Below are 23,816 nucleotides of genomic sequence, written 5' to 3'. Positions count from 1 at the left end.
GCTTAAATTCATCACTACTGGGCAGACCAGATCTTAGCACCGCCAGGGCCCACACCGGCGCAGCAAGGGGCAGGCTTAGGATGCCCTCTCAAACCTTTTGATGCCCATGTCATTGCTCTTTTCTCGATAGCAGAGAGAGAGATGATAGGACACATTACATTTTATCGAATTTCCCCAGAGTGAACATAAACCTTTTTTTCAAGGCATTTCTGATCTTGTTGATACTGATGCCAAGATTCCACCTGGCTCATTGACACACACCCAGGTCAATTAGTCAGTCAACAGATAGGTACTGAACACTCAGCGTGTGGGAAACCCAGTGCTGAAGCAGGGGCACATCTATGGAGAAGTGGGGACGTTGGAGAGGCAGCTGGACCCAGTGTGGGATCCCAGGCCTTGTCCTCAAGAACCTGATGGCCCAGCTGGGGACACGATGCCTGTGCTGCCCCTCCCAGCACTGGGCATGGCAAGTGTGCGTGTGGGGCAGGCTCTCGGGTTCTCAGGACGGGGAGAGATCAAGGAGGGCTGGGGGTGTACTGGAGATTTGGAATTGGGGGGGGCCTTGAAGGATGGGCAGAGCAGGAAGGAGGAGGGCAAAGGGTTTTTAGAGCATGGCTATGTTCTGGAGACAGTGCAGAGCCCATCTCAGCAGAGGGCGCAGGTCCTGGAGGGAAAGTAATTCGGAGACTTACTAAGCAAGATTGGTTCTTGCCAATAAGGGGTTCCAGGTAATTATTTTGTTCTAATAAGAAGAGTGCTAAGGAAGAATGGAAATAGTCCAGAATGATTTAGAGGTTATCTCATATTATTAATTATTAATATTACTTTTTTTTTTAAGATTTATTTAAGAGACAGAGCAAGTCAACAAGTGAGCACGAGCAGGGGGAAGGAGCAGGAGGGGAGGGGGAGAGAGAATCTCCCGCAGACTCCCTGCTGAGCCCGAGTCCAGATGTGGGTCTTGATCTTGTGACTTTGGGATCATGATCTGAGCTGAAACCAAGAGTTGGAAGCTCAACTGATTGAGCCACCCAGGCGTCCCTAAACATATTACTTCTATGTTTTATAAAATTAATCTCTTTCCATCTCTGAGCCTCAGTTTCCCTATGTATAGCAGTAGAGAGAGTAAGACTGACTTTGGAAGTGTCTTTCTCTTCCAGCTCCCTACCCACTTTTTTTTTCTCCTTCCTACCTTATTCCTTCTCTCCCCTTTTCTTATATTCCCCTTCCCTCAAAATCTTTCCTTTGCTTTCTTAATTAGCACAATTCACCACAGGCGAAACATTCATTCATTTACCCTTTCCTTCTGAGACATCTGGAAGCCAGCACTGTGCTTGAACAATAGAGATTTCAAGAGAAATAGGAGGTCTGTCCTTGCCCTCAAGAATGTACAAGTCTCCCTGGGAAGATAGGGCTCCAACACCAGACAATTTGAGCACATCAGTGAAGGGAGGGTCAGCAGATTAACCACTGGTCACTGCCATGGATGTTCAGAGCCAGGAGGGCAAAGTGGGGCTGGAGCAGGGGTAGGCTCCAGAAACATTCCAAGCCTCAGTTTACTCATCTACTAAATGGGGCTATTGGCGATGCTAGTCTCATGAGATTGTTGTGACCTGTGAATGAGACAATGCCTGGAGACAGCTCAGTACGAGGCCTGGCAGTCCTAAGCACTTAGCGACGGATGGCAGGTACCATTAGACTTGTCATTAATTGGTCTGTGTCGGGGAGACAAACCTGTTCTGGGCAGCCCAGGTGTGGAGCCCTGCCTAGGAACCCATGTGACCCCCAGGGGTGTGTAAACAGCATGAGGTTTCCCAGGCCTTGGCTGCTGTGGCTTTTCTGGGTCCTGTGGATCCAGGGTAACCCTCACTGAGCCCAGAGCACGGGAGGCTGTGACTTAGCAGGGCTTGGGTGGAGCCCTGTACGCACATGGATGGGAAACATGAACGGCAAAGGTGGCTCATCCGGGCTCTCAGCTCAGCTGCGTCCTTTGCACTGGGGCATGGATTTCCAGGGAGGAGCAGGTGAGGCAGCCAATGGGTCCTGGGATTTTGTTGGGCGGGTGCCGGTCTCACCAGGCTCTTGGGTGTGGGAAGGGCATGGTGACTCATGAGAGTTCTAGATCTGAGGCCCCCAAACACAGGCACCCGGCCTGTGGGATGGTGGCCCAGGTGCTCAGAGCCCATCCACACTCCCCAGTGACAGCTTCTTAGCCTTGTCACCTTGACTACAGCAAGACTCCACCCATGTGGGGACCAGGAATCATAGTGGTTGCCGTTCCTGAGCACTCACTACGAGCAGGTGCTGTTCTAGATGTTTCCTTGGCTCTGAGGTGGGGGTGACAAGCCTGGGCTCACAGGGCAACATGAGGGGGAAGTGAGACCATGCATGGCAGAGCTGTGAGTCCCACACCAGGAAGGCTGCTGGAGCTCAGCTTGCTGCTGTTCTCCTGACAAGAAGGTAAAAGCTATCCCTAGAAGAGCCAACAGGACCCCAAACCTCAGGGCTGCCTGGAAGGCAAGTTACATGGGGCTCCTCCTGATGAGGCCCCATCCGTTGAAGCTCCACCTGCCCTCTGGCTCAGCTCTTGGCCCCTCTCCCAGGCCTCGCTCCCTTAGCACATTGGGTTTTCTGGAAAAAGAACCCACCCTTGTCAAGCTTTCTGGACATCTGCCCAGACAACTCCTGTAGCAGAGCTGAAACTCTGAAGTTCGGACTGTGTCTCCTGAGGTCTGTGATCATGCCCGGCATTCTGTCTCAGTCCCCAAGCAGCTGCAAGAAAGGCTGCCCCACTTCTCATCCAGGGCCTGGGGAGACATATCTTCCTATGTAGGGTACGTGTCACCATGGGCTGGTGCTCAATTAGCTGACCTCTAGATTTTTTGGCTGATGTCGGGGCTATACAACCAGCCAGATTTCCTTGTGAGGGAGGGAGGGAGGAAGTGGGGGTGTATCTGTCCCCCAGGGCTCTGCTCTGTCTGGGGTGACCAACTTTCCCATTTTGCATGGGACTGAGAAGCTCCCAGGGTTAGGGGACTTTCGGTACTAAAACCAGAACAGTCCTGGGGAAACGGGGATAACTGGTCGCCATGGCCCTATTTCCAGGGTCATTCTAGAGCCTTCTGTGTCTCCTTGGGCATGAGGTCTCTGCTTCCTGCAATAACTAGGCTTGCTCTTCCATCACCCAGGGGCCAACCCAGGAGCCTCCTCTACACCTCCCCCCCCCCTCCCCCCGCTCTGGGCCCATAAAAGGAGATGAAGCTAGAGAAAGTCAAGACTGTGGCTGTGGGTTCCCACACCTCCTGAGGCTGAGGCTGAGGCTGAGGTCTGGGCTTGGATGACAGGCCCCTTTGAAGAACTGAGGATACTTGGTCTTTTCGGCAACACGGGGCGGAGGAGACGTCTCGACGTGGCCGTCAGTTCAACGGGACTCCCAGTTTACGAGGCCGGGAAATGTTCATGGGAAGCTAACTAACAGGGTAATGAGGGGTTCTTATAGAAAGTGGTATTAACTTTAATGAGGAGAAAACCCTTTGTAAAGGCCAACGCCCACTGGAGCAGAGGTATAAACCTGGGGTGAAGAGCGGCTTCTCTGCACTGGGGGGCATCCGGCCTTGAAGACCTCTCTCACTTGCGTCTGGGCGGCTGAGGCCATGGCTTCCAAGTGCCTCAAGGCCAGCTTCTCTTCAGGATCTCTCAGGGGCCTGGGGGGAGCTGGCGGCGGCTCTGCTCGCGTGTCCGCGATGTACTCCAGCAGCTCTTGCAAGCTCCCCAGCCTCTCCCGCGGGGCCCGGAGTTTCTCGGCATGCTCTGTCGGGCTGGGTAGGAGCAGCAGCAGGGCAGCTGGCTGCTTGTCTGCTCTCTGCCTCCCGGCCGGAGGCTTTACCACCAGCTACAACTTGGGTGGGGGCTGGTTTGGGGATGGCGTCCTCACCGGCAGCGAGAAGGAGACCATGCAGTCCCTGAACGACCGTCTGGCCAGCTACCTGGAGAAGGTGCGCCAGCTGGAGCGGGAGAACGCCAGCCTGGAGGGCCGCATCCGCGAGTGGTGTGAGCAGCAGGTGCCCTACCTGAGCCCTGACTACCAGTCCTACTTTCGGACCATTGAGGAGCTCCAGAAGAAGGTAAGGGGCTCAGAGTGTCTCTGGCTGCTCGGGAGTCTGAAGCCATGAGCCCCGGACTGGAAGCTAGGACACCCATGCTGTTGGCCCTGCTCCTATGGGACACTTCAGAGGTCACGGAGCGTGTGCACATCTGCACATCTGTGGCCTCATCTGCTCCTCCCCGTCATCTGATGAGGAAGATATCATTACCCATTTTACAGATGGGAACACCAGAGCTCAGGCTGATTAAGTGACTTATTCTAGGTGGTCCGGCTGGCAGCTGGTGGAGCCAGGCTCTGTGAACTCACTGACTGCATAACCTTTGCTAGCATGGTCTATCTCTATGAGTTTTAATTCTTTCCCCCCTCCTTTTTTTTTTTTTTTTTAAGGTGAGGGGATTGGACTTCATTTCTTTGGAGCAGGTCAGATTTTCTATAAAGAACTCAGGGAAGGAAAAACCCATCAGCAGTTTCCTTTTTGCCCAGCCCACATCCTCTGAGGGTCCCTGCTGGCTCCTGGGAGGGACCATTTGTGACCAAGGAATCAGAGAGTAGCTGCTGTTCAGGACCTGCCCTGAGGCCCCAGTGGCCTGGGAGTTAGGAAGGCAAGAGTTAGCCCCCCTGCCAGTCTTGGCTGCAGCATTTCCTCATCTCCCCTAGTCCATGCTGCGTTATGGGTCTCAGAGGCTCTACACTGGGTGGGGCTGTAGAGGCTTCCCTGTCTGATCCCTACTGTGTGCCCTTAAGACTTCACGGAGCCTCAGAAGCCAGGAATCCAGAGATGGTTGATTCCTTCCCTCTGGAGGTGGCTCTTGCCAGCTTTGGGGAGCTCTGGAGAGCTCTGGCTAGCAGACTGTCCTTCCTTTCACATGTCACTTCTTTATTTTCCCAGACCCTGTGCACCAAAGCAGAGAACGCCAGGCTGGTGGTGCAGATCGACAATGCCAAGCTGGCTGCAGACGACTTCAGAACCAAGTGAGTGTCCTGCTTGCTCCTTGGTTGGGGGCTGGTAGACCTGGATATTGGCAATGCCAGGATGCAGGGTTTTTGCTGTCTTAAGTCACTGAGGTATTAAGGTGGGACACACAGAATGAGGACAGCCTGGGGTCAGATCTGACTTGGACATAAAAAGGAAATGGAGCTTCAGGCATCCTGTTACGTATGTGGCAGGTACGAGACGGAGCTGTCCATGCGGCAGCTGGTGGAGTCAGACATGAACGGCCTGCGCCGGATCCTAGATGATCTGACCCTGTGCAAGTCTGACCTGGAGGCCCAGGTAGAGTCCCTGAAGGAGGAGCTGCTGTGCCTCAAGAAGAACCACGAGGAGGTGAGCACAGGGGAGGAGGGGAGCAGGTGAGCATGGGAAGGAGGTGAATATGGGGAAGGAGGTGGAGATGGAGAAGGTGAACATAGGGGGAAGGTGAGCCTGGGGAACAGGTGAGCATGGGGGGACAGGTGAGCATGGGGGAACAGGTGAGCATGGGGGAACAGGTGAGCATGGGGGAACAGGTGAGCACTGGAGAACAGGTGAGCATTGGAGAACAGGTGAGCATGGGGGAACAGATGAGCATGGGGGAATAGGTGAGCATGGGGGAACAGGTGAGCATTGGAGAACAGGTGAGCATGGGGGAACAGATGAGCATGGGGGAATAGGTGAGCATGGGGGAACAGGTGAGCATTAGAGAACAAGTGAGCATGGGGGAACAGGTGAGCATTGGAGAACAGGTGAGCATGGGGGAACAGGTGAGCATGAGGGGGACAGGTGAGCACAGGGGAACAGGTGAGCATGGGGAGCAGGTAGGAGTAGGGGAGGAGGGTGAGTGAGGCAGCGGGCTGGGACAATTGATGCTGACCCTGATTTGTGCCACAGGAGGTGAACTCGCTGCGCTGCCAGCTTGGTGACCGGCTCAACGTTGAGGTGGACGCTGCCCCACCTGTTGACCTTAACCGTGTTCTGGATGAGATGAGGTGCCAGTATGAAACCCTGGTGGAGAATAACCGCCGGGATGCTGAAGAATGGTTCAATACTCAGGTAGGTACCTGGAAAGAGTCAGTGCAACAGAGACATGGGGTATCAAACAGAACTGACCTTGGGGCTCCGAATCATGAAACCAGGTTTGAGCCTCAGCTCTCTTTGGACCTTGCTGTGCACCTTGCTGTCCTCTTAGCAATAACGTCCTCAAGGACGAAATGAGTGGGTTGGACTGGGTGTTCTGGAAGGTCCTTCTTGGCTCATGATTCTGCGCGGTCTCCGTGGACCTCTGAAGCTAAGTCCTGATGTTCCTGACTAAGTCCTGTGTGTGTATGTTTCAGACTGAGGAGCTGAACCAGCAGGTGGTGTCCAGCTCGGAGCAGCTGCAGTCCTGCCAGGCGGAGATCATCGAGCTGAGACGCTCTGTCAACGCCCTGGAGATTGAGCTGCAGGCCCAGCAGAGTATGGTGAGCCCGAGGCTTGAGCAGGGCTGCTGGGGGACCAAACCCAGCAGCACATGGGCCCTCTGGGCCTCCATGCTCTGACCACACAGGCCGACTCTGGGGATTCAAGTTCTCGTGCTTTAGGAATTTTCTGTGTAGGGTGGAATGAGGTCCCAGCCCCCATTCACAAATGTCCTGGGAGGAAAAGATGGGAGACCTATAGCAACAGTAGCTCCTGTCCTTGTGTAAATAGGTTCATTCTGAGTAATTATCACTTCCTCAGAGATCTCATTACTAGGTGAGATGCTCTCTAGATCAGGGAGGCTCCAGGGGCTAACTGGCAGTCTCAGATGAGATGTCTGATTATGGTTCCTCCGGGTTCAAAGTGATTCTCTGAGTCTCTGTTCTTGGATTCTGAGGACTCACTGAGACCCACGATGATTAAGTGCATCTTCTCTGACCTCTCACCTTCTCCTTTTGCCCTCACAGAGAGATGCTCTGGAATCCACCCTGGCAGAGACCGAGGCCCGCTACAGCTCCCAGCTGGCCCAGATGCAGTGCCTGATCAGCAACGTGGAATCCCAGCTGGCCGAGATCAGGAGTGACCTGGAGCGGCAAAACCAGGAGTACCAGGTGCTGCTGGACGTACGGGCCCGGCTGGAGTGCGAGATCAACACGTACCGGGGCCTCCTGGAGAGCGAGGAGGGCAAGTGAGTGCATCTTCCCGATGCAGTCTACAAAGTTCTGGGGAGACGCCTTGGTGCCTGGGGAGAGCCCAGCGTTTGGAGTTTGAGCTCTGCTTTTACTATAAATTTATCACGTGACCCCGGCCAGTCCTTTGTGGGCCTCTCTTTTCCCATTGGTAAAACAAGGCGGGCAGGACTGGGTGATTTTTAAGGTGCTCTGAGTTATTGAATCAAAAAATCACAGTAATGTGAACTTTCTCTTTCTCTTAGGCTGCCCTGTAACCCGTGTGCCCCTGACCACACTCCTGCCAAGTCGTGCCTCCCCTGCCTTCCCGCTGTCTCCTGCGGACCTGGGGCGGTCCGCTCCACCTGCAGCCCCCGCACCATCTGTGTGCCCTGCCCGGGGGGCCGGTTCTGAGACGAACTGGCCTAGAAAGCTGAGGTCATTGTCTCCAGGGGCTGAACTTGGCCTTTGCTCAACCCTGACCCTAAAGACCAATCCCCTCTCTCTGTGCAGAGCCCGGGGCACCAGGGCCTGGCTCCAGGAGGGCTCATTGCAAATATATCCCTCCAAGTCTCTCCAAGCCTGTTGCTAAGGCTGGCTGTCCCTGGAAGCCTCAATTCCTCATCATTTCAGTGGGTGCCAGCCGGGCTGTCTGTTCTGAGGCTGCCTCCTGGGTCAGGTTTCCTTCTGGGTGTTGTTGTTGTGGGTTCTGAAATATACTAGAGGGCCTCTGTGGGTAGAATAATAAAGTGTATTGGCTTTGGCTCTCAATGCCTAATGGCACCGTTCCGGTGTCCCTGTTGTGTGTCTCTGCTGCGTGAAGAGGGGTGACTCCTGGCCAGGTGGATAGGGATGTTTGACCGCATATGACCCGGGGGACGACAGATCCTGTGGCCCTGTTTGGGATGACTAAGGGCCTCCCAGGGGGCTTTTTTGTTCAGTGGCTCAGCTCTCCTGATGAAGACCCTTCTTCAAGATTCCTATATGGTGATCCGTATTACCAGACCTCCCCCACTTCCCTCCTTGGTCTACATGGCCACCCTGGGATCCCAGAGGAAGGTGGATAAAGCCAGGGGGCAGTCCAAGGTGAAGCATGTTAAGCTGGTTTTCATTTCATGCCTGTGGTTCTCAAAAGAGCAGCAACATAGACAGCCCACACCAGGGTATTTTCATTTCCCTCCTTCCACCATGATACTATCATATAGCTCTCCAGCTCAGCAGGTCCCTCCAAGACCTACACCCCTTCCGGTGCACGAGTAAGCTGGCCATTGTGACCTCCAGCTACAATTCAGAGATTCTTGTCTGTAAGAGACTCATTGTGCTCGGTGTGCCTGTGGCATCTGATGCTGCATACAGTGCCTTTGGGTACCAGAGCATTTCCGAATGGAAGCAGGGGCTCCCAGCATTTTTGCCCAAAGGTTCTCATTTATGTCCAGACAATCCTCCCCCAACAAACTGGAAAATGCCAAACTCCATGGATTCTAATGGGACATGGCAACGAAGGTAAAACTTCCTCAGGTAGAAAGGAAGGTGGGTTGTCTCCAGATAATCCTGTGTTCCTCATAAGATGCCAAGAACACCACTATGGAAGTTGAGTGATGTTAAGAGAGTTGTAACAGCACGCAAGGTGGAGATTGGATTATGGAAAGACAGATGACCCAGCGGGCCTGAGACTCCCACCCCTGAAGGGGTCCTGATATCATTCACCCTGATTCGACTTTAGAGTCATTCCCTTCCTAAGCCCCCATAAAGGAGAGCCTGGGGCTCTGGTTTCTCTCAGCCCCCTCACTCCTGATTTCCTCCACTGCCTCGACTTTGGTCTTCTTGGAACATCATGCCTGGTTTTGTTGAGGTTCAGCCCCCCACCCCGAAGAGGATGATGGTCTCTTGATCATTCACTTCATTCAACAAACCTTCACTGGGCACCTCCCTGGGCCAGACAGGGTTTCAGGTGCCCGGATCTGGATTAAGCCTTGTCAGAGGGGGCCTGGGGGTGGGAAAGGAAGGGTACCCATTCCCTGCCTCAGTGGTAGGAGGAGGCCTGCTGAAGGGGTCGTGGAGTTAGTGTGATGAAGATGGGCACCGAACATGGAGTCAGACTGATCCAGGTTCAAATCCCATCCCCAGAACTTCCTGCCTGTGGGAGATTAGCAGGGGGTGGCCCCTGGTTGAGTCTTAGTTTCCTCATCAGTAAAACAGGGGCCAGGACACTGAGCGTACTGTGAGGTCCGTACTGCTTTCCCAAGCATATGCTGGGCCTTTGAAGCTGGCTCAGTATTGTTGACCGTCTACTCTAACTGGAGGTCTGGGTTGTGCTGAGGCTGACATCTGCCTTTTCCCTGCCCAGAGTGTCATTTCTGAGCTTTCCTTCCAGGTAGCAATTCCAAGCAGCCAAAGGAGAGATGCCGTTCTGTGGCTTACTATCTTTTCTGACTCGGAGGAAAGTCAGGCATGGGGGACCCGCTGTCAGCAAGCCATGCAAGGGTTGAGTGAACTCCAAGTCCCATCAGCTGCACTTCCTCCTTAATGACATCCTCTGTGGTCCAAACCCCTTCCAAAGTCATCCTGTATCCCTCCAAGATGCAGCGAACCAGAGCCTGTAGAGCCTTGCCTCATTAACTATTCATGCCATCTGCTTGTGCTCTTTGAACATAATGCTGCTTCCATCAAGTCACAGATTCTCAGCCTTAGCCACACACTGGAATGACGTGGAAAGCAGACGGGTCACTGGTCTGACCCCCAGCAATACTGACTTTGTTGGTCTGGGATATGGCTGAGTGTCGGGGTTTTAAAAAGCTTACCAGGTGACTCTAGTGCACAACCAGGGTTGGGGCCTTCTTTGTTAGGGCGAGGGCCTTTCTGCACGGCAGCTGGGGGGTCTCAGGCTGTGAGCCCTCAGTCCCAGTGGATCTCTGACAGGTGCTTTGGACCACCCCTCAGCTCTGGCTTGTTTTTCTGCTTTAGTCTCAAGCATCTGTGCTGAACTTTGAATTTCAGTTATCATATTTTTAATTCCAGAGAGTTATTTTTTCTTCTCTGTTTCTCTTTTTATAACATCCAGCTCTTGTTTCATGACTCCCGTTCTTAACTCTGAGGTCATTAAAAAATACACACACGTGTCCATGTTAGTAGATTGTTCTAGATTTCTGCATTGTTTCCGTTTCCTCCAGTTTCCTCTTCACTGTTCCATGTGTTTGCTTGTTTTGTTGTGTCTCTGTCTGCAATGTTGGAAACTTCTCTCAAATGTCTGATGATCCTTCTGCTTATGTTTGTCGACACAACGCTATAGGCAGGTTGGCAAACTGATTTTTTGGATGATAGAACTACCTAAATTCAGCTCTGATAGGTCTTTTGTCTGGGGTCAATCCAGTTTTTCAAAGAACGGTGAGAACGAGACAGTCTGGGGCCAGGCCCCCATGTGCATCCTACCTACCTTTATTTTTATGTTTATAAGTTTATTTTTAAAGGTTTTAATTATTTATGAGAAAGAGAGCAAGATAGAACAAGTAAGAACAGGGGGAGAGGGAGAAGCAGGCTCCCCGCTGAGGGGCTCCATCCCAGGACCCTGAAATCATGACCTGAGGTGAAGGCAGACGCTTGACTGTCACCCAGGCACCGCCCACCTACCCTTGTTTAAAGGGGCCCTCCACCCTGAACATAGTCAGTTCCTAGCTCTCATTTTCCTCCTTTGCTCCCACTTCCTTGCCCTTCTCTGAGCGACTTTCCCTTCTCTCCCTTTTTCAAATATACTTCTTTGCCCAGTGGTTGACTTTGGCCTCAGAGGCGCTGGTGTACAGTGGCTAGGCTCTGGACTCAGATCTGTGTTTGAGAACCGGCTGCGCCTGCTCCTGCCCTTGCGCTACCTGTCCCTGTCCCCAACCTTCACCCGATCTCGGCTTTGAACACCGTTGTTTTCCTTTTTCACACACACTCGGGCGTGAGACCCAGTCCTTCTTCTGTCATGGGAACCGGAGCTCATGCCAAGAGTTTCGATTTAGTGCATCTTGCTGAAGTTCCCGTGGATGCCTCGGGGTGGGACTGCACTTCACAGCGCGGCCTCTCAGCTCCTTCCTGGTGTCCGTCCTCCTCACTCCTGCAATCCTTTCCCCCTACACCCTTTGCTTCCATGATTGTCCTGGGAACTTCCAACTCCTCTCCCTTGTCTCCCTCTAACGTCTTGCTAGTCAATATCCAGGTATTTGGAGTCTTATCTTCTACCCCAAGAACTTTATGTATTTTTTTCTAATAAAGACAGTTCTGGGACACCTGGGTGGCTCAGTCAGTTAGGTGTCTGCCTTCAGCTCAGATCATAATCCCAGTCCTGGGATCGAGTCCTGCGTCGGGTTCCCTGCTCATCGGGGAGTCTGCTTCTCCCTCTGCCTGCTGCTCCCCTAGCTTGTGGGCGCTCTCTCTCTGGCAAATAAATAGATAAAATCTAAAAAAAAAAAAAAAAAAAAAAAAAAAAAGGATTGTTCTTTCTGCAAGAGGAAAGCTGGTGGCAGGTACTGAGAGATGCTCCTACACTTTAGTGATTCTCAAGCCCACCTGGAGAACTCACTTAACACAGAGTGAGTTGGGAAAGGCACCTGTCTAACTAACACAGATGGCTGGGCCCCACCCTCAGGGTTTCTGACTCAGCTGGCCTGGGGTGGGCGTGAGGAATTTGCATTTCTAACACATTCTCAAAATGATGCTGCTGGTCTGGAGGCCACACTTGGAGAACCATTGCTACATCTTATTACAATAATAATTATTTTACCTTTTTTTTGGGGGGGTGAGGATTAAGTGGGCAAATTAATGTTAGGCACCAAGCTTGGTGCCTGGTGCTTGTATAGATGTAATAGATGCTGGTTACGATTTCGCAGGCTGGTCCAATGAGTTTCGTTCCAGCTACCTGGTATCGTCATCGTAACCGCCTTCTATCTGATGCTACTGTCTTCTCTGAACAGTTAATCCAGACAAAAGAACTGGAAGTTATGGTTGGTGCAACAAATTTCAGGGAACTGGGCTACACGGCATTTCCCCTTCCCTGGCTCTCTGCCAACATTTCTAGAAATAGATGAAAAAAAAAATAAGGCAAGTACTTACACCCTAATATTATACTGAGAAGCTGAATGAATAAATAGTGGCTCTTGGGGCACCTGGGTGGCTCAGTGGGTTAAAGCCTCTGCCTTCGGCTTGGGTCATGGTCCCAGGGTCCTGGGATCGAGCCCTGCATCGGGCTCTCTGCTCAGCAGGGAGCCTGCTTCCTCCTCTCTCTCTGTCTGCCTCTCTGCCTACTTGTGATCTCCATGTGTCAAATAAATAAAATCTTTAAAAAAAATAGTGGCTCTCTAACCCCACATACTGAAAAATTGATATGTGAGCCCGCAGGTATCAAAGACAGGACTGAAAACCACTGGTCTTGCCTAGTGCCTTTTTTTTTTTGAGAGGGAGTGAAGGCAGAGGGAGAGGGAGAGAGAGAATCCCAAGCAGGCTCCATGCCCAGTGTGGAGCCCGACTCAGGGCTCAATCTCACGATCCTGAGATCATGACCTGAGCCCAAATCAAGAGTCGGGTCCTTAACCACCTGAACCGCCCAGGTGCCCCTTGCCTGTTGCTTTCTTGAGGAATGCCTAAGGCGTCTATAGCTGGAGACATCTGCTCCAGTCCCCTAGCTCCGTTCATTCCAGGGCTGCAGAGGGTGGCTTCTCGAGGGAGCTGATTCACTCTGTTTCCTGTCTCTGAGGTCCCGAAGTGAGGCCCGCGTGGCAGGAAGTGAAAACAGAGCCTGTTCCAGCCTGACCCCGTCCTTCCGACAGACAATCCTCAAACTCTCAGCATCTCTGTGGAGCAGGGCTAAACGAAGGGAGGATCCCCGAGACGGTCCAGATAGAATGTCTGCCCCTGTCTCTCTTTCTTACTAGCATCTGACTAAAAAGATGCCCCCGATTCTTCAGCTTTCTGTCTGTGTCCAGAGTTTGTCTCCCCGGGTTGGAGAGATGATACAGGTCTAGAAGCCTCCGAGGTTCTGTTTCCTATCTCCTTGGATTTATACCATAGCACTGCCATTATCCATGCAGCTTCCAGCACCCACACACTTCCTCCTTAGGGGGCAGGCCTGTCCCCACGGGGAATGCTCTCATTAAAAGGAACAGCAGCTGCCCCACAGAACTCCAGCCTTTCTCAGGGCCTGAGCAGGCGGGGGTGCAGTGGGCAAAGCCATTGGCGGCTCAGGGCCAGGTGCTGTGGTCTCCTGGCAGCCCCGCCCTAGTAATGAGGGCCCAGCCACCGAGCTGATCCTTTGAAGATGTGTCCCAAAGCTCTCCCCTGGTGATCAGTGACAGGAGCCCGGTGTCCTGCTTTAGCCAAATGACTAGCTTAGCCTCTTTTATGAGAAAAGGAACTCCTTATTGGAAACCAAATTATAAATTAATTAGCAGCTTCTTCTGGGGCTATGCACATCAACACCACCCCATGATGACTTTCTAGAGCGAACCCCCTCATTCCAGGGGTATAAAAAGGCCCAAGCAGGTTAGGGTCTGTAGACACCAGCAATCCAGGTGGCTGCCGCTGAGGAGAAGGGACCTTCCCAGACATGACTTCCAACTGTTCAGCTTCCATCAAGAGCTGCCCACGGCCCTCCTCTGTCTGTTCCAGCAGCATGAGCTGCCGGCCCGAGATGTGCCTGGGTTATGTCTGCCAGCCTGTGAGCTGTGTGCCTTCTGTCAGCGTGCCCACCACCTACCGTCCCTCCAGCTGCTTCTCCAAGACCTACCTCTCCAGCTCCTGCTGGCCCAGCAGCTGCCGGCCCACTAGCGGCATCTCCAGCTCCATGGGCACCTGTAGCTGGTTCTGCGAGGGCTCTTTCAATGGCAACGAGAAGGAGACCATGCAGTCCCTGAACGACCGCCTGGCCTGCTACCTGGAGAAGGTGCGCCAGCTGGAGCGGGAGAATGCGGAGCTGGAGAGCAAGATCCAAGAGGCCTGCCAGTCTCAAGTGGCCACCATGAGTCCTGACTACCAGTCCTACTTCAGGACCATTGAGGAACTCCAGCAGAAGGTGAGCGCAAGCAGCAAACAGACTCACGGGGAAGGCAGCCAGAAGGGCTAGCGCTCCAGATTTGAATCTTGTTAATTCATTAAGCCACATTCAGGGGAAAGACACTTCCCTAGGGCATGGGGTTATCTCATAATTTGAGTGTTCAGCTAGAGCCCTTAATGCAGAAGAGGACTGGGATCTAGTCTCGGCTCTACGACTGCATGACTTTGGGAGGGCCCTTCTCTTCCCTAGACCTCAGTTTCTTCATCTGTAAAATGGGGATGAAAAGAGCTTTCATCTGGTGGGGCTGGTAAGAAGATTCCAAGAATCGAGGCAGGTAATGTGTTTACCATAGCCTCTGGTAAACGGCGAGTTTTCCGTAAATGCTAGTGCTTATTAAGGGTCCGTCTGTCCCATGAATGACTTCAGACTTAACGAGATTCTTTCCTTCCACAATGTTCATTGCAGCCAAAATAGGGGCAGTTGGATTCATGAAGACCTAGTGCTTAAAAAATAAATTTTGGGGGTGTCTGGGTAGCTCAATGGGTTAAGCCTCTGCTTTCGGCTCAGGTCATGATCTCAGGGTTCAGGGATTGAGCCCCGCATCGGGCTCTCTGCTCAGCAGGGAGCCTGCTTCTCCCATCTCTCTCTGCCTGCCTGTCTACTTGTGATCTCTGTCTTTCAAATAAATAAATGAAATCTTAAAAAAATAAATAAATTACATGTTCTCCAATGATTAGTGGTTCATCTAATATTCTCTAGAGCTCCAGGAAAACAGGGCTTCTGCAGTGATGGGTCCCAGGCTGCTGAACCCCATCAGCTACTGGCTTCTCATTTGGGATCTTTTTCCTTTTCCTTGTCCTGGATTAACCACCTCTTGTGCCTTGGCCCCCACCAGGTTCTGTGCACCAAGGCAGAGAACGCCAGGATGGTCGTGCACATTGACAATGCCAAGCTGGCTGCGGACGACTTCAGGACCAAGTGAGTTTGGCGGGGGCGCACGGGCCATTCCCTCCCTGCAAGTCTTCAGGGAGCAGCTCTCCATTAGTTTCAGAGAGGGCTGGAGAAGCCCCAGCAGCTCCAGGCCTTTTCTGAGTTCGGTCTTCAGCTTTAGCCTTCAGTTGCTGCCCCTGCCCTTGCCCAGGTACGAGACGGAGCTGACCATGCGGCAGCTGGTGGAGGCCGACACCAACGGCCTGCGCCGGATCCTGGACGAGCTGACTCTGTGCAAGGCTGACCTGGAGGCCCAGGTGGAGTCCCTGAAGGAGGAGCTGCTGTGCCTCAAGAAGAACCACGAGCAGGTGAGACCTGAAGTCAAGATGACTTTGGCCCTGGGAAGCCGAGCGGGAAGAATGCGAGGTTTTGGGGTTGAAATTCCCAGGGACTGCCGTGTAAAGTTTCTGGGACTTGCCCAGTTTACTGAACCTTTCCGAGGTGGATTTCCTTTTTCTGTCCCCACCCTGTTCTTCTTCTGCTCTCCTGTTTGCATATCCAAAAGCTGCAGGTCAACCCTTTATTTTCTGATGTTCCCCCCTCGTCACCGGCAGGTCCTCGAAGGAAAATTCCTCCACCCTGGGCACCGGTGTGCTGCAAAGCCCACCGGAGCTCTGATGTTTTCCCTCTCCTTCTCTGAATGGATTCTCAACCTCTTGACTTGGGATTTGAAAGAACAAGTGTTTTGGAATCCTGGCTGGGTCTCCTTAGGCTTAGATGTAAAGTAACAATTGGTACCACATACTCACTGAGTGCCCTAAGGTAACTGACTCATCCTGCTTAAGTCAGAGAGCTGGGAACCACACCAAGAGGCCACTAATGAGGCATTATCACACACTCCGGGCAGCCTCCGAGACAACTTTCTCTCCTTGGCAGCCAAGCCTGGGGCGGGGGGTTGCCTGCTCACATTCAGGCCTTGAACCAAGTGAAGCCAGGCTCCTGCTGCCCTCTGTCCCAGATATACACAGGCTGGGAGGGGGGCTGGCGATACAGGGGCATGGGTTTCCCTTTTCAGCCCAAGGAGATCAAACAAATCCCGTCGTTGCTCTCGGCTTCTGCCAAAGTGACAGGGAGTGCGATGGACTGCTTCTGCTGTTATGGGAGCACCCGGCCGGCGCTGGAAGACCACAGGGCACGTTTCATTAGTGGACTGCAGTCCTCAAAGGGCCCCTCGAACCTAGACATCTTAGCATCTTCTGTTCCATCATTTTGTGTCTCGCTGGGGTGGCGACCGTTTGACTTCACCCTTGTGCCTTTTCAGGAAGTCAGTGCCCTCCGCTGCCAGCTGGGGGACCGCCTTAACATTGAAGTAGACGCTGCGCCCCCCGTGGACCTGAACAGGATGCTGGAGGAGATGCGGTGTCAGTACGAGACTGTGGTGGAGGCCAACCTCAGGGACGTGGAGGAATGGTTCAACACACAGGTGGGCCTCTCGCCGGTGGGCCGGCCTCCCTCGGATCCCCGGGAAGGTACACCTGCCCTTCTTCTATCTCCCCCCATTGCAGATGGAGGAACTTAACCAGCAGGTGGCCACGAGCTCCGAGCAGCTACAGAGCTACCAGTCGGACATCATTGACCTGAGACGCACGGTCAACACGCTGGAGATCGAGCTGCAGGCTCAGCACAGCCTGGTGGGTGCTGCCCACTGGGTGGTCTCTGGAACCCCGGGTGGCATTGTGCTTAGAGGCAGGCATTCAGGAGGCAGATGGAGGCCCAGATTCAGCCATCATGGCGTGTCTCCCGTCCGACATGGGGCAGGTGGGCGCTGTTGAACACAACTCCCCAGGAAGGCTTATTCTCCGCTTGGTCTGTGCTTCCAAACCCATGCTGCCTGTCGGAGTTTTACCACTTCCCACGCTCAGGCTCCTCTCTGGATGAGTGAAATCAGAGTCTGTGGAGTTGGGGCGTAGGCCCCAGGATTCTCTGAAAGCTCCCACATGACTTCAATGTGCAGCCAGGGCTGAAGACCACAGATCTGAATAATGCCGTAGGGGATGAGCCTGGTGAACCTCAAATCCAAAGTGTAAAGCCAGACTGAGGCTGAAGAAGAAATAAGGGATTTATGATCACACGATCTGGGTTCAAATTCTAGTCTTTTTTTTTTTTTTTTAAAGATTTTATTTATTCATTTGACAGAGATGACAAGTAGGCAGAGAGGCAGGCAGAGAGAGAAAGTGGGGGAAGCAGGCTCCCTGCTGAGCAGAGAGCCCGATGCGGGGCTCGATCCCACAACCCTGGGATCATGACCTGAGCCAAAGGCAGAGGCTTTAACCCACTGAGCCACCCAGGTGCCCCCAAATTCTAGTCTTGTTACCTGCCAGCTGCTTAAGTTTGAATAAATCACCCCAGCCTTTTGGGGATTAGTTTTCATGGTGACTTAGGTGGGGAGGGGTCATTCCCAGCCCCAAAGAGAGAGAGGTGACTCTTCTTGGTTCTTTTTGAACCAGGAAAATAGGTCTATTCCTCGGCAATTTTGTCTTTCCCTTTGCCTTAGAGGGACTCTCTGGAATCCACCCTGGCAGAGACCGAGGCCCGCTACGGCTCCCAGCTGGCCCAGATGCAGTGCCTGATCAGCAACGTGGAGGCCCAGCTGGCCGAGATCAGGTGTGACCTAGAGCGGCAGAACCAGGAGTATAAGGTGCTATTGGACGTCAAGGCCCGGCTGGAGTGCGAGATCAACACGTACCGGGGCCTGCTGGAGAGCGAGGACTGCAAGTGAGTGGGCCTGGCTGAGGCTGTATGGCTGTAGGCGAGGGCTGGAGGAGGCTATGGGAAGCCACTGGGCCTACCCATGAGATGGAGCCCTGCCATGATTAAGAAACAGTTGGGAAGCCGGTACGATCCAAAGAAACTCGGGCAGGTGTTGGTGCTGCCGTCCCAAACCCGGCCCACTGGAGACCGTTGTGTTCCTTTCTGTGTCGGCACACTCCTTCCAAGGGCTTTCCAGGGGCAGGGCACCATGGGGGACATGGGGATAGATGGTGGCAAGCCCTCTGCTCTCAAGTTGTTTGCATCTGTTTAGGGAGACAGCCAAGCAACTGGAGATCATACTTGGGGTAAAGGTTTTCTGCACTTGGGAGGACAAGGTAGCTTAACATGACTGAGCTATGGTGGGAAGGGGAATAGGAAAGACCGGTGAGGCCCGTTCCGGGAGAACCACGAAGTCCATGCTGGGGAGGGAGGACCTTATTTCATAGACAATTGAAAGGCCTTAATTTTTTTTTTTTTGAAAAGGAAATGATAGAATTTTCTCAACTGCCTATCTCCCCAGTGATATGGTAAACACCTATAACTCAGAGACATTATAAATTTTCTTTATCTCCTGCACTTGGCACATAGTAAATGCTCAGTAAATGTTCCTTGACTGAGTCCGTGAAAACTCAAAGCTGCTCTTCAGGAAGATGGCACAGATGGCTGCAGGAAGGACAGAGTCGGGGCGGGGGCGTCCCCACAAGGAGCGTGTTCTAGAGGCCCTGGCCATGGTCTGGGCAAACAGTAGGGAGGGTCAGAAGCTGGGCATTGCAAGGAGGCTCAGCACGGCCTGCTGGTCACCTGGGCACAGGATGCCTTGGACTGTGGACACCTGGTGGGCTGACCGCTGTTGCAGACCTTTTTTTATTCTGCATTCAGCCTTGCTTTTCTGTCATTTAGTCTCACCCCCTGGGGCAAGAGTTGCAAAGTCAAATGCTCTTCAGGGAGCAGGCTGTTACTATGCACGAGTGACATGGGTCACTGTGGGGCTGTGGAGGACCAGAGAGCTGTGCCTAACCCAGTGAGGGCACTGCCCGCCTCGGGGCCATTTCTAACAACCAGTATTGTTAGGTCTTTCGATTGTTCAAGAGAAGCTGGGAATCCTGATGTCTTTTAAACATCAAATTCTTCTTATTTTTACATATTTTCAACAAATTAGAAAAAAATACAGCACCATATGAAACATATTGCAGGCTGGATATGGTCCCTGGGTGCCTGTCCAGTTTCTGGGCTATCTGGTTCCCATATATTGTCTAGTGTGTTGTTTCTGGTTTTGAGCCCACATCTGCCAGTCTCTGAGATCACCCTTTTTTCTCTGCCATGTATGCCTTCTGCATGCATTACTTACCTCTTCTTTTTTTTTTTTTTTTAAGATTTTATTTATTTATTTGACAGAGATACAAGTAGGCAGAGAGGCAGGTGGCGGGGCGGGGGGCGGGGGGGGAAGCAGGCTCCCCGCCGAGCAGAGAGCCCGATATGGGGCTCGATCCCAGGACCCTGGGATCATGACCCGAGCTGAAGGCAGAGGCTTTAACCCACTGAGCCACCCAGGCGCCCCTACTTACCTCTTCTTATTCAACACATTCTCATGACGTGCCTGCTCCAGGCCAGGTTGGCAGGGTGTGCGTACGTACACGGCTGCTGACCTCACTGTTTTAGGGGACACAGACTGTAACAGGATAATCATGAATCATTCTGGGAGGAGGAACACGGTAGTTCTGGGGGACTTGATACAGAGAGATCAGGAAGGGCTTCAAGGATGTGGCTGTTGAGTTGAAGGAAGCCGTTCTTCCTCATGGCCCACATGGAGCAGGGAGAGGCGCGCTTCTATCTGTATTTGTAGAAGATCGCTCTGCCCTCGAAGTTGACAGTAGTTAGGAGGGGCAAGAGTGGAGCTTGGGAGACCAATGAGGAGGCTGCTGGGGTCATACAGGCAAAGATGGTGGAGGTGGGACTAGGGAAGCTGAGCGGAGAAGGTGAGAGGCCTCCGGGGGGCAGAACCACGGCATGTGTTGCTGAGTTGGACTTTTTTCTAATCCTGCCCCACATGTCTTTCTTCTGCAGGTTGCCCTGTAACCCATGCTCCACTCCCTCCTGTCCTCCTTGTGCACCTTCCCCCAGCATGCCCCGCACCGTCTGTGTGCCCCGCACCGTCTGTGTGCCTTGCGTGCCCTGCCCTCAGAGCCGCTTCTGAAGTCTCTCATATTGATGGATCCTGCAGACACCAGAGCTGGGTGGCTGGAGCCTCCTCAGGCAGAGTCTGACCACAGTCCCAGGCCCCAAGGAAGCCCTCCAGCAGCGGTGCTGGGAGGGGGGCTTGTGCAACCTGCTATGGCCTGCAGGGGGCGCCCTAGCTCCCACTTCTTAGACGCTGCCTCTCCTTTCCACCTGCCCATTGCTCTTTGCTGATGTTCATGGTTGTCTGTTTGGCCTCAAGAGCATATTCTTTTAACTGGTAAATAAAGCCTCATCCAGTGGCCCTGCAAACACATCTTTCTCTATTTGTCGCTTTGTTGCTGTATCCACCAGCCAGTTCTACTCAGCTGGGCTCAAGAGGAATGTCGCCAAACTCTGTATTTATTTTTATGTCCCGTCTGCTTCCACAGGCTTGGGAGGCACTCGCTAGAAAGACCCACATGCCATATACTACTTAAAGCTAGGCCATCGGTCCAGAGCCAAGTAATAAAAGAATAAAGAGAAGAGGGAGATAATTAAGCCAGAAACCTAGGCCAAACTACTGTAATTGAGAATACTGTTATAACCCCACCCCTCCTACCTCATTACAGCTGGTACAATACGATCATTCATTCACTCATTCAAATAACCTTTACTATGGCCTCCTATGTGCAGATTGGGTGTTAGGAGCCGGCCAGTGCCTGGGTAGCCCTCCAGACATTTGTTCATGCCTTGCTTGCTCCTTGCGACAATCTGTGAGAAAGGTACCATTATTTTCTCTTTGCATATGAGGAAACTGAGACCCAGAGAGGTTAAGAAACTTGCCCAAGGTCACACAGCTAGTAAGAAGTGGACCCAGGACTCAGTATAGGCTGTTAGACCCCAGGGACACTCAAGCAATTCATAATTCTGAGTCCTCATATTTGCAAACTAGAGCTGGATGCAGGGGTTACAAAAATTGAAAGTGATCCCTACTGTCTAGATGTCTAGGATTGGAGAGGGGGCTGAGGGCAGTGTGTATAAGGCCCCACTCTTCCTCAACAAAGGCCAGATAACAACAACGACAATAACGACAATAGTAATAATCATGACTACCCCTTCCGGAGCACTTACGATGCACCAGGAACTGTGCTGAGCACATTACGTAAATCAGCCTACAGCAGCTCGTACAATCACCATGTAAGAGAGGCATCGTATCCATTTAGAAAAGAGAAACCAAGGAGTGGAAGATGGGTTAGTCAGTTGCCCAAAGTTCCATGCAAGGACAGAGATTCAAACCCAGGTCCTGCTGTTTCCACCGAAAAATTTATTTGAAACACTCTGTTGGACAGCTACCTTCCCACCGAGAAAGAGCACACACTAGCAACGACTGGGAGAAAGTACTTGACTGGGGAGAGTAGGAAGGGCCTCAAGCAGCTCGTGGCATTTGAGATGGGCCTGAATGTCTACAGAGCAAACGAGAGGTAGCCACGTGTGGGGCCTGCATAGAAGCAGAAGTCGTGAGTGGCTGGGGCAGCAGGTGTCCCTGTGGAAGCCTGGTGGGAATAAAGCTCATGTGGTAGGGGGGTATCAGACTATGGGGGAGGTGCCTTGTGTACCCAAAAGAGCCCGGACTCCATCCCGAAGGCAGCGGGAGAGCTGCTGCAGGTTCTGGGCCCCAGGATGGCATGGCTGGAGTGATATTTTAGAAAGTTTCACCAAGGAGTGTCAAAAGGATGACTGAGAGGCAGGGGGAGAAATCATACGAGTGTGTGGAAGAAGCTAAGGGGACCTCAGCTCAGGTTGTGACAGTGGGAAGGTCAATGTGGGAGGCTCAGTAAAGAACCCCACTTGGCAAGGCTGGCCATGGCAGATGACGAGGAGAACGCCAGAAATGGGAATCTTGCACCCCTTTCTGAACCTCAACCTCCAAACACACCGTTCTTCCTTAATGAGCTGAGGTGATGTTTCTATTAAAGATATACCTTCTGGCCTTGCCAAGAAATGACGAGAGACGGATTGGCTCCTGCCACTGCCTGGGGCTCTTAGGACATGATCCTGCATGCAGACCTGGCAGGAAGGACCTCGAGCCTTACGGGACACACAAACACACTGCTTAGCCAGCTGTGGTTTGTGAGTGTGGAGGTGAGGGGAACATTTCATCGAGCTGGAATGCCAAGGGAGAGGAGCTTCTGGCCAACTGGATAATCTTGTAACTGAGTACCAACCAGCGGCCCTTCTTGTTTTCAATCCCTGTGCAAATTTGCCTAGAATATGCTTAGCTTGATAAACACAATAGACTGAACAGAACCAGATCTTTGGTTCTAAAATCCTGGGCCTGTTCTGTCCAATATGGAAGCCACAAACTACAGATGGCTTTTGAATTTTTAATTAAATAAAATGGAAAATTCTGTTCCTCAATTGTACAACCCGTGCCTCAAGTGCTCACGGTGATGGGGTACCATACTGGATAGGGCAGATGTAGAGTATTTCCATTATTCCAGAATGTTCTATTCACCAGCACTGTCCTAAACTGTCAGAATCATAAGGAGACTTCCAGATGATCTGGCCTAGCCTCTTCCATTCACAGATGAGGAGTCTAAGGCCCAGAGAGTTGGAAAGATGTGCTCACAGACATACAACCAACAGATGAGAATCAAAGTCTGGTGAGTCTCTCTGAGCCCTTCATGTTTTCTCCTAGGACCAAGGTTTATTATTATTTCAGGCTAATAAATATTTTTTCTTTCTCCTCCTTTCATGTCCTTAAGAGCAGAGGCATTTTCTCTGAGATGCTGAAATTCGATCCTGGGATGATATAGTTCCCCTTAAAAAAACAACAACAACTGGAAACCACCAAACTTAGAATTGCCTTATTGTTGGAGCATGTGGCTCAGTAACATCACAGACCCCAGGCTGCGGCCAGAGCCGTAGCAACCACACAGGGCTTGCAGGCCAGGAGTCCAGGCCCTTGGACCCTTTGTGGACTTCTGCAGGTTTCTTTTCCCTCAGAGCGTCCTGTCCAATTCATCCAGGTCTCTGTTTCCACCCTTGTGTCATCCAACTTGACAAGACCTGTCTGACCACCAAAATGCCTGTTAAAGCTTTTTATATGATACCAAGCCCGGAGTGCGGCCCCCTCTGCTGGACATGGGTGGCCACCATCTTCTGTGTTTGGATGGTGCTTCCAAGTGAGGGAGCTTGCGAGCTATCCTCCTGCCTAGCCCATCTCTCTTTTTTGATGGATGGAAAAACCAGGGGTGTAAACTTTGAGAAATCGTTATACTCACCAGCACCAGAATCTCCTGGAAAGTGGACCCAGGGCTACACATATGGGGATTCTCAGAGGAATTCTGTCCTCATTTCAAAGCATTCGGAATTAATGACCTCCAGTTTATAGGAAAACTTAGGCAGGACTAGAGTAAAGTAGTAAAACCGCTGGCATATTTGATGTTTGAGAGAAACTCCCACAGGTCGCTGGATCCTCCCTGAGTGGGGACTGGAAAAGAAAGGACATGTGTTTCAAAGATGAGACTTTCCCTGAGGCCATCAAGGGGACAGGTGCACAGCCTTGGGTCTCACTGCCCTAGAGCAAGGCCCCCTTCTCGGGGTGGGAGTGAGGGCTGACCAGGGCAAAGCTGGGTTCAGGGAAGCTTCCAGAAAGGCCCAGCTCTCGGACACACTGACTAAGAGAAT

The 23,816-nt window shown here is 52.3% G+C and overlaps 2 protein-coding genes across 2 annotated transcripts; both read left to right on the top strand.

Annotated features, from left to right (window-relative positions):
- Positions 1 to 3,556: 3,556 nt before the first annotated feature.
- On the top strand, positions 3,557 to 7,958 carry KRT35 (keratin 35). The gene is made up of 7 exons (XM_032322480.1): positions 3,557 to 4,121; positions 4,992 to 5,074; positions 5,270 to 5,426; positions 5,970 to 6,131; positions 6,413 to 6,538; positions 7,004 to 7,224; positions 7,471 to 7,958. The coding sequence occupies exons 1-7, from the start codon at positions 3,651 to 3,653 to the stop codon at positions 7,616 to 7,618; spliced, it is 1,368 nt and encodes a 455-aa protein (XP_032178371.1). The 5' UTR covers positions 3,557 to 3,650; the 3' UTR covers positions 7,619 to 7,958.
- Positions 7,959 to 13,766: 5,808 nt separating this feature from the next.
- KRT32 (keratin 32) lies at positions 13,767 to 20,447 on the top strand. The gene is made up of 7 exons (XM_032321719.1): positions 13,767 to 14,246; positions 15,124 to 15,206; positions 15,370 to 15,526; positions 16,480 to 16,641; positions 16,724 to 16,849; positions 17,713 to 17,933; positions 20,034 to 20,447. The coding sequence occupies exons 1-7, from the start codon at positions 13,782 to 13,784 to the stop codon at positions 20,161 to 20,163; spliced, it is 1,344 nt and encodes a 447-aa protein (XP_032177610.1). The 5' UTR covers positions 13,767 to 13,781; the 3' UTR covers positions 20,164 to 20,447.
- Positions 20,448 to 23,816: the final 3,369 nt, after the last annotated feature.

Source organism: Mustela erminea, chromosome 18 (assembly GCF_009829155.1).
Source record: "Mustela erminea isolate mMusErm1 chromosome 18, mMusErm1.Pri, whole genome shotgun sequence".
NCBI classification, from domain to species: domain Eukaryota; kingdom Metazoa; phylum Chordata; class Mammalia; order Carnivora; family Mustelidae; genus Mustela; species Mustela erminea.
This window is presented reverse-complemented; position numbering and strand designations above follow the sequence as displayed.